At 41.6% G+C, this 10,119-nt stretch overlaps 1 protein-coding gene across 1 annotated transcript in view; it reads right to left on the bottom strand.

Annotated features, from left to right (window-relative positions):
* Positions 1 to 330: 330 nt before the first annotated feature.
* The window catches only part of GALC (galactosylceramidase), a 50,402-nt gene continuing 40,613 nt past the window's right edge, over positions 331 to 10,119 (bottom strand). The window contains exons 12-14 of the mRNA XM_065403043.1: positions 6,539 to 6,702; positions 5,021 to 5,097; positions 331 to 474 (exon numbers count right to left, since the gene is read on the bottom strand). Coding sequence (XP_065259115.1) covers positions 331 to 474; positions 5,021 to 5,097; positions 6,539 to 6,702 — 385 coding nt within the window. The remainder of the gene's footprint in view (positions 475 to 5,020; positions 5,098 to 6,538; positions 6,703 to 10,119) is intronic.

Here is a 10,119-nt window from a genome sequence, read left to right as displayed (position 1 = left end):
TTCTTCAAATGGCTCACAAGTGAACTGGGGCATATTCAAGAGAGTTTCAATCCATGGCTCCTGTTTGCCATCTCTAACTTAAACAAAAACTTATCTCTGAAAATTAAAGGGCAAAATCCCAGAGCATCCTTTTGATTAAGTCATAGGCATGTGTAACACATACCTACTCAAGTACATTTCTAACAAACAGTAATAAATAAGGGTGGAATTTAGAACGCTGGCCAACAAATCAACCTCAAAATAGTATTTACAAGTTATCTCCAAAGTTTGAACTGGCTCCGATTCAAAATAGTAATAAAACAACTGGCTTGTCTTAGTATGCCAGCAACCTCAACTGGCCTCAACGTGAAAATTGTCAAACTGTGCGAATTCAAAGGAGCGTGTTCCAATAGCCGCCCAGCCATGGCTTGTCTCAGATAAGGTGACGTTCTCCCAGAGAGGATAACCATTGAGCAATCCTGAGGCAGAAGAACCCTGTCCAAAGAAAGGGAAGAAAGTTTAACAAATCCAGTTATCAGTTTAACACACTAGACCTGTCATTAGGGGTTGACTTTCCCTATCTCATCTACAAGATGTTGGAGGCACTTGTGAAAACATTAGCCCTTTATAGTGCTTCAAGTGCAGTTCTCTACTGAATAGCAGCTAAAATACTGCATCATAGTGTTATGTTTATCAGCTCAGTTAACTCCAAATCAAATACGTTTATAGTTTGCATGTAGAGATGTATTTCCCCTAAGCTCCAACCTTGCGAAATCAACCTAGAATTTGAGAGTTAAACTGGGGTTTCCTCTTACTTCTGGTGATGTAAGAGTTCCGCTAGGCAAAATCTGCCATTAGACTGCCCTGAGCAACCCCTATTGTCGTCAGTGGATTTGCATGGATGGAACTAACTGAAATGCCAGACACAAGGAGGAATAGAATCCAGCTCACTCTCTCAGAGCTGTGTTAGCTCTCCAAGGTTAACAGGAATCAAAAGCTCCGTTCCTTAAGTGTAGTTAGAACTGTATGCACTCATGATAGTAATTAAAATACATTTTTACTGCTTTTGATTATGATGGTGCCATTAATACAAAGTAACTTTCAGTGTAAACATTTTAAGTAGCAATATTACTATCTTCCACTATTTTCCACTAGATAGCAGTAACAAACAAAAATACGCACCAAATATGAGAGTTTACATTACACTTTCTAAGGCAGGGGTAGGCAGCCTATGGCATGGGTGCCAAAGGTGGCACGCAAGCTGATTTTCAGTGGCACTCAGACTCCCTGGGTCCTGGCCACTGGTCCGGGGGGCTCTGCATTTTAATTTAATTTTAAATGAAGCTTCTTAAACATTTTAAAAACCTTATTTACTTTACATACAAAAATAGTTTAGTTATATATTATAGACTTATAGAAAGAGCCCTTCTACAAACGTTAAAATGTATTACTGGCACGTGAAACCTTCAATTAGAGTGAATAAATGAAGACTCGGCACACCACTTCTGAAAGGCTGCCGACCCCTGTTCTAAGGGCTGCTATAACCGAAGGCAAGAGCTGCAGAGGGAACACTGAACAGAAGGAAAGAGTGGTCCAGCAGGGATTATCCTCTTTGGCCACTATTAGAACTCTTTAGAGGGAGCTCCATTTTTTCTACCATCACATCAACTAGGAGGTTGCCTGGGAATATTTATCAATTACAGAAACATGTCCTAGAGGTAGTTCCAAAATGACACTGACAACCTTCTCTCTACCACCCCTATATCTGTGTACCTCACAAATAGCACATTTTTACCCTCAACATCCCTGTGAGGTAGGGTTCATTATCCCCATTTTACAGACGTGGACTGGGGCATGAAGATTAAGAATCTTCTCTGAAGTCACACAGTCTGTGGATGAGTGGAAACTGAACCCAAATCACTCCAGTCCCAGTTCCGAGCCTTAACCCAAAGATAATCCCTTCTTCTCCAACTCTAAAAAAATTAAGATGAACCAAGAACACCCACAAAGCAATGTGCCAGTCTTACAGCAAACATGCTGGAATGTGGGCAACTAGGGGCATAGACTTAGTATGCAATTTAAAAAAAGGTTTATCTCAATTCAAGCCTGTGCTTAACTGGTCTCAGACCAGGTGTGATGGCAAAGTTTACACAAGGGCAGGAAATCTGGTTTTAGAAGTTCCACAGAAAAGCATGTGACATCTGCTTTTTTAGTTACATGAGTCAACACCACACAAAGCTGGCTAGATATGAATATTTAAGGAGTTGCTGACAGTGGTCCTGGAGGTGATGGAGAAGTGCTGCCAAATTATGGCTAGAGACGGTATGCTATGTAAAATGGTAACATTCTTAGTAGCGATGCAGAAAAAGACAACATATTTAAATAAATATTTCTGCTCCAAACCCAAAAAGAAATGTGACAATGTACTCTTATTATATGAGGAGGAGAATGTACTTTCCAGTCTATTTGTAACCGAGGAGGATGTTGGACAATATCCACTAAGGATAAACATTTTAAAAATCAGCAGGCCTGCATAATTAGCCCAAAAGTCCTAAGAGAGATCTCTGACCCACTGACGTTAAATTTGTTTAAGTCATGGCAAAGTAGGGAAATTCCACAAGAATGTGAAAGTGCTAATGTTGTGCCAATATTCAACAACTTTCCAGGTTCACTCTCAGGCTCCTTCCCAGCAATTACTTCCCTCTCCCTCAGCTCCTCCATTACTCCTGACTTCCCCAAGCCTTTGCACTGCTTCCAGGGGTGCAGGAAATACATCTCTGTATTGTATTTTAAATGAATTACTACTCAAAGTTCTGTATTAACTTGCCCAGTAAAGAATCCATTCGCCAAAAAACATTTCCTGACTCTCTTTTGTTGTCTGTATTGTTAGACACACTTGCTGACAGGTAATTTGAAATAAATTACCAAAATAATTGAAACTGGCATGATTATTTTGTGGTATTTTGACAAAATAAAATATGAAGAATTTTGCAGAATTTTAAAATAAGCAGGAGTAAAAGCAGCAGGGCCCACCATAACAGGTAGCACTGTAGATCTGCACCCCGGTTTGCCACACACTAATTTACCATATACACATGATCTGAGAGGTAACTTGATTGCAGTGGATAAGTACCTTCACCGGAAGAATATACTAACTACTAAAGGGCTCATCAATTGAGTGGGCAAAGGCATATAAGAACCACTGGCAGGAAGCTGAAGCCAGACAAATTCACATTAGGCAGAATTTTTAAAAACAACGAAAACCAGGGTGATTAGCCATTAGAACAAACTACCAAGGGAAGTGGTGGACTCTGCATCTGTTGATGTCTTCAAGTCAAGTCTAGATGCCTCTCTGTAAAATATACTTTAGTCAAACATAAGTTATTGGGTTCGATACAGGGGTACTGGGTGAAATATAAAGGCCTGTGGTATACAGCAGGGCAGACTACATCTCTGTACCTAGTGGAATGCGGTATCGCCAAAAAGCAAAACAAAGTTACTTTAACTCCACTAGGACTTTATGCAAAGCACAGTCTAAGGGGTATTACAGCTCATTCCTGGGAACTAAAAACTGCAGCGTTTAATCCCAATGTTCCAACATCTCCCTCTGTGGTATTGCACTGATCATTTCACCATTTAAGTCCTAGGCAGACTGTGAAGATCTAAAAAGGATCTCACAAAACTGGGTGACTGGGCAACAAAATGGCAGATGAAATTTAATGTTGATAAATGCAAAATACACCTCTACCTCGATAGAACGCTGTCCTCTGGAGCCAAAACATCTTACCGCGTTATAGGTGAAACTGCGTTATATTGAACTTGCTTTGATCCACCGGAGTGCACAGCCCCACCCCCCCAGAGCACTGCTTTACCGCGTTATATCCGAATTCGTGTTATATCGGGTCATGTTATATCGAGGTAGAGATGTAATGCACATTGGAAAACAATCCTAACTATACATATATAATGATGGGGTCTAAATTAGCTGTTACCACTCAAGAAAAAGATCTTGGAGTCACTGTGGATAGTTCTCTGAAATCATCCACTCAATGTGCAGCGGCAGTCAAAAAAGTGAACAGAATGTTGGGAATCATCAAGAAAGGGAAAGATAAGACAGAAAATATCATAATGCCTCTATATAAATCCATGATACGCCCACACCTTGAATACTGCGTGCAGATATGGTCACCCCATCTCAAAAAAAGATATATTCGAATTGTAAAAGGTTCAGAAAAGGGCAACAAAAATGATTAGGGGTATAGATCGGCTTCCGTATGAGGAGAGATTAATAAGACTGGGACTTTTCAGCTTGGAAAAGAGGTGACTAGATAGAGGTCTATAAAATCCCAAGTGGTATAGAGAAAGTAAATAAGGAAGTGTTATTTACTCCTTCTCATAATACAAGAGCAAGGGGCCACCAAATGAAATTAATAGGTAGCAGGTTTAAAACAAACACAAGAAAGTATTTTTTCCACGCAACGCACTGTCAACCTCTGGAACTCCTTGCCAGAGGGTTTTGTGAAGGCCAATACTATAACGGGGTTCAAAAGGGAGCTAGATAGATTCATGGAAGATAGGTCCATCAATGGCTATTAACCAGGATGGGCAGGAATGGTGTCCCTAGCCTCTGTTTGCCAGAAGCTGGGACTGGGTGACAGGGCATGAATCACTTGATGATAACCTGTCTGTTCATTCCCTTTGGGGCACCTGCCATTGACCACTGTCAGAGGACAGGATACCAGGCTTGATGGACCTTTGGTGAACATAAGAACGGCCATACTGGGTCAGACCAATCTGTGCCTCAACCTTCTACAAAACAGGATTAACACTTCACTAGGGTGTTGTGAGGATTCATGTTTGTAAAGCTCTTTGAAGATGTAACACATGAAGTATTATCATTACTTTGACTATTAGTAGCTGATGCAATCACCAATTGCTACTGGACAGTCAATATCCCAGGGTGCCCGTGTACTGTATTTTAAGGTGATCTATGTAAAGAATATTTTGTTTAATTCTTGTGGCTTTCGATTTGCATCCTTACCTTGAGATTCAGAGTGAGTGTGTGCCATACTCTGGCTCGCACACCAGACATTCCTTTCATCAGGACTTCCTCTCCAGCTGAAACACATACACGATATTAGTGGATAACAAACAATTCCAAATCCCATAGGCATAATAGGGACCTTCCTTTTCTTGGCTTGATATTTAGCACCTGATTTTCAGAGGTGTTGAGAACCTGCAACTTCTACTCAAATGTGGAGGGAGGAGAGACTCCAAATCCCTGAAAAAAAAGTCAGGCCCTTAGCAGAACAACCAAGTTATCCTATTAGGCTAGCCAGACCATTTGTCCTTCCATTGTTTCATCCAAAATAACAATAGCAGGTGTCGGCAACAGAGCAGTTGTCTCTGTTGACTTTAAGTCAGTTGAGTTAACCCAGGATATGGACCCTTTCACTGGTAGGATTTTGACCCAGGTTAATAGTAAAGTTAAAAAAAAAAGTTCTGTCAGCAGTATGGTCATTCCACTGAAGTAAGAGAGAGCAATCTCAGTGCAGTTCTTCGTTTATGTACTAAGTATATGCCAAAATCGGGTTTAATTCATTCTTAAACAAAAAACTGTCATACCAGTATGGGTTTAAACTTTTGATTTGATCAGATGAGCAGGTAAGGTATGATCAGAACTTTGATAGGAGACCAGACAGTCAAGTGCTACAGAAAGTAGTAAGGATTCTGGTGGCACCTTAAAGACTAACAGATTTATTTGGGCATAAGCTTTCGTTACCCACGAAAGCTTATGCCCAAATAAATCTGTTAGTCTTTAAGGTGCCACCAGACTCCTTGTTGTTTTTGTAGATACAGACTAACACGGCTACCCCCGATACAGAAAGTAGTGTTAGTGATTCAATAGATAGCACATCTGTTCAGTTTTGACTCACAGGAAAGAAGGCTAAGTGATAAAATACTCTTTTACTGGAAATATCTTCTAGGTGAGATAAATAAAACTACTTTAATTAATCATAAGTAGACAGGACGTCAGTGATTATTCTCCTCTTGAGTAGTGATGTTAAATCTAATGACCTTGCTAAGTTCCAGTTTGAACCACATTTTGTCTACCAAAATTCTCCTTATTTCAGCTGTATAATTTCTTCTCAAATCCTATCAAACTGATTGTGTAGTGTTGCTGTATGCTATCTACCTACATTCTCATACCACATCCACCACCCTGGTATCTAAGCACCTGCATGGACGTCATCTTGACAAAGGCATCCTACATCAATTAATTTCAATTATTCTAAGCATACAGCACAGACAGACAGTGATAACTATCATCAATAAAAGAAGCCATGTACTTGTCCAGGAGCCTGCAGGCATTATCTGCAAGAAGGATACAACTCATTACAGGACAATGGGTTTATAATGCAAGTGCCATATATGAAATTAAGCATCCTGCATTTTCTCTAGCTTTTTCGTCAAACCTCCAGTTGGCTTTATTTCAGGTTAGATATAACCAAGTGTCAGCCCTTTAAAAGGGTTTGTGTGTTAATAATGAGTTACTTACAGAGATCACCAGTGACCCGGTAGGTGCCATCTGCAAACACCCAGAAGAAGAGTCCTTTGCTACGTCGAACATATATCCCGCCATTGTTTACTCTTCCTGCAATGAACACACCACCGTTGCCCAGGCGCTCTATGTAGACATCACAAGTTATCGTCACATTTACCCTGCAAGAGAAAGTTAACACTTAATAAAGAATAAAGAAAGGAGCATAAAGATGCTTCCCTACTATCCTTAAGTCTTCTCTGTATAGCTTGACAGCCATTTCAATGGCACACATTGGAGGAATAAGTATTTTTAATATGAAGAATAAGTCCTGCAATTGCTATCATCAATGGGAGCTGCACAGCTTTGGCAAATTCCACCAAATCTCTCAAACCTTAGTCTAGAGCAGGGGTCTCAAACTCAAATGACCACGAGGGCCACCTGAGGACTAGTTCATTGGCCCGAGGGCCGTATCACTGACACCACCCCCTCGCTGCCCCCAGCCCTGCCCCCACTCCACCCCCTCCATGAGGCCCCGCCTCTTCCCACCCCTTCCCTGCCCCCATTCCAACCCCTTCCCCGAAGTCCCCACCCCAACTCCGCCCCCTCCCAGCCCCCAGAGGGTGCATGAGAGGTGTGGCGGGGGCTCAGGGCAGGGGGTTGGGGTGCAGAAGGGGTGTGGGATGCAGCAGGGGGCTCAGACCAGAGGGTTGGGGTGCAGCAGGGGGCTCAGGGCAGGGAGTTGGGGGGCGGGGTGCAGGAGGGCTTCGGGCTCCGGGGTGGCAGGCTGCCAGCCCCGGCCCCGGTCCGGGAAGTAGCTGGAACCATGTCCCTGCGGCCCCTGGGGGAGGGGGACGCAGGGCTCCGCACACTGCTTGCCGCTCCTCCTGGTACCTCCCCCGAAACTCCCATTGGCCACGGTTCCCCGTTCCCGGCCAATGGGAGCTGCAGGGGGGCGTGCCTGGAAGCCAGGGCAACACACAGATGGAGCTCTCTGCTTCTCCCCCCCTCCCCCGGCCGCAGGGATGTGATGCCAGCCGGCGCAGGGCTCGAGGGGGGCAATCCCGCGGGTTTAGTTTGCCCACCCCTGGCCTGGAGGTAGGCTGGGTGGGGCGGGCGCGGGCTGCATGAAATAGCCCCGTGGGCTGCCTGTTTGAGACCCCTGGTCTTGAGGAATGGAATCAACCCCAATATTTCAGGTCTTATTGTCACTACAAAAATGAAAGATTAACCTCTATTTCTACAGAGCTTTTCATACAAGCCAAGTATAAGGAGACCAAAGTTCAACTCTCAACAGACTCACTGTATGATCAGGGGCAAGTCACATCAACTCCCTGTGTGTCAGTTTCCCTAGCTGTGAAATGGGTATGACACTTACCCAGCTGTGCAAAATATTAAGATTTGTGGATAAAAGCACTATGGGAGTTAAGCATTTGACCATTGTGATCACTTAGTCTGAGCTGTATAACATAGGCCACAGAACTTCCCCCCAAAATTCCTACAGCATTTCTTTTAGAAAAACATCCTACCTTGATTTAAAGATTGTCGGTGATGGAGAATCCACCACGACTCTTGGTAAATTGTTCAAACGGTTGACTATCAAAAACAACCTTTATTTCTGGTCTGAACCTGTCTAGCTTCAACTTCCAGCTATTGGTTCATATTATATCTTTTCCCTGCTAGACTGAAGAGCCCATTATTAAATATTTGTTCCTCATGTAGATACTTACAGACTAATTAAGTCACTCCTTAACCTCTCTCTTTATTAAGCTAAGTAAATTGAGTTATTTTAGTCTATCACAACAAGGCGTGTTTTCAAATCCTTTACTCATTCTTGTGGCTCTTCTCTGAAGGTCTCCAATTTATCAATATCCTTCTTGAATTGTAGGCACCAGAACTGGCCCCAATATTCCAGGGTGACATCCTGGTGTACTACAAAGCAGTATATTTTTCTGCAGTTATAGTATAAGGATAAGCAGCTTACAGTGTAAATTGCACTACACCTTTACACAGTACCAAGATACTTTCTGGCTCATAAAAAAAAAAAATCATAACTCAAACGGTTTGAAAACCCAATATGTTTAAAACCTGAAGTGCCTTAAGATAAATGACATTAACAGAGATAGTGCCTCAAGGCCACACATTCAGCAAACTTCCACTTTTCAGAAAGTCTTGTTAGTGTACGCCTCACCCCTCAAGTCAGTTGATAAATACATCTGAAGGAATATCTGTTTCTTTTATCTCCTTCTACTGGAAGATATGTCTGAAGCTTGGCTCTTTTGTAAAACTGTTAAAGGATGGATAAGTTTCTCAGTTATACAGTTACTCATTAGATACAGGATTCAAAAACAGCACTTATAAATACTTCAGCAAAAAGCCAATAGTACCGAGAAATTGGAAGTGCAAACCCACAGTACAAAACACCAAGCAGACAGAGACCCTTTTCTCATGTCATCAGTTAGACTGCATGCAAAAAGCAAGGAGGAAACACAGATCTATCCAAAGCTATTGCCACAGATCATGGATCACAATGGTCCACATGGCCATTAGACCAAATAAAGAATGCTGCTGGGAAGCAGGGCATTAGGAAGCACTCCAGGAACAACAGACAACACAAAAAGAAGTTAGTGACTTGGAAGTAGAACTGAGATAGATCTACTGGTGGCTGTAGCTAAATGCCCCACTCTATGGTCAAGATGAGGTTATGGGCTGATTCAACACTCCACCTCATCATTTCAACAGCAAGGGATGAGGACAGAGAATATCAAAGGACAAGTACCTCAACAAGGCTAAGGCTAGACTTGAACTGGGAATGAAACAAGCAAATCAAAGGGGCACTAATTAGATGCAACAGATATGTAAAACTAGTGATTATCAGGCAAACATTCAATTGCTCAGACATTCAACACACGAGAATACAAGGTTGCTAATCTGTAAACTCCTTCGTTTTCAGTTTAAAACTTTAAAAAAAAATCCAGGGTTTTCAAAAAAAAAAAAAAAAAAAACATTTTCCCCCCCGAATCACTCTACTTTTGTATCATTCAAATATAAAAAATAATTGTTTAATTAGGAAAATACAATACATTGTATGAGATATATGTATTACAATAATACATTAGTCTGTGTGTATATGCAAAGCTGCCTGTTGAAGTAAGGCTGTGTATTAGTCTAGAAGATGCACACAATAAACAAACAGGTATGCACACAAACTCTGAAGTGCGTGCACATCTGAACATACTGACGAGTCTCATGCCCACCCCGTACACATTTCAAGCTGTTAGCAGATAATGGTGTAAACATTTGACTCACTAAAATGAGAAGGCAATGAAAATCTGTATCAAAATGTTTCAGAACACTAGGAAGTACACTGAAGGATGTCACATAAGACAGTGAGGATTTATAAATATTTAAAATATTGGGCCCAATTATTAAATATAAATATTTATAGGCTGATAGTTCTAAGTCTACAAAAGTATGTTTATTCAAATGAAAAGTTTTATTTGGGTATTAGAGATATATTTTCTTAAACTCAGAGGTGGCATTGTGCTTTAAGTTCTGTTTTAGTTCTGCAGCAAACTACATTGCATTCCACTCAAAAC

Source organism: Emys orbicularis, chromosome 4 (assembly GCF_028017835.1).
Source record: "Emys orbicularis isolate rEmyOrb1 chromosome 4, rEmyOrb1.hap1, whole genome shotgun sequence".
Taxonomy (NCBI): Eukaryota; Metazoa; Chordata; order Testudines; family Emydidae; genus Emys; species Emys orbicularis.
Note: the sequence above shows the minus strand (reverse complement) of the source record. Positions and strands in the feature narration are given on the sequence as shown.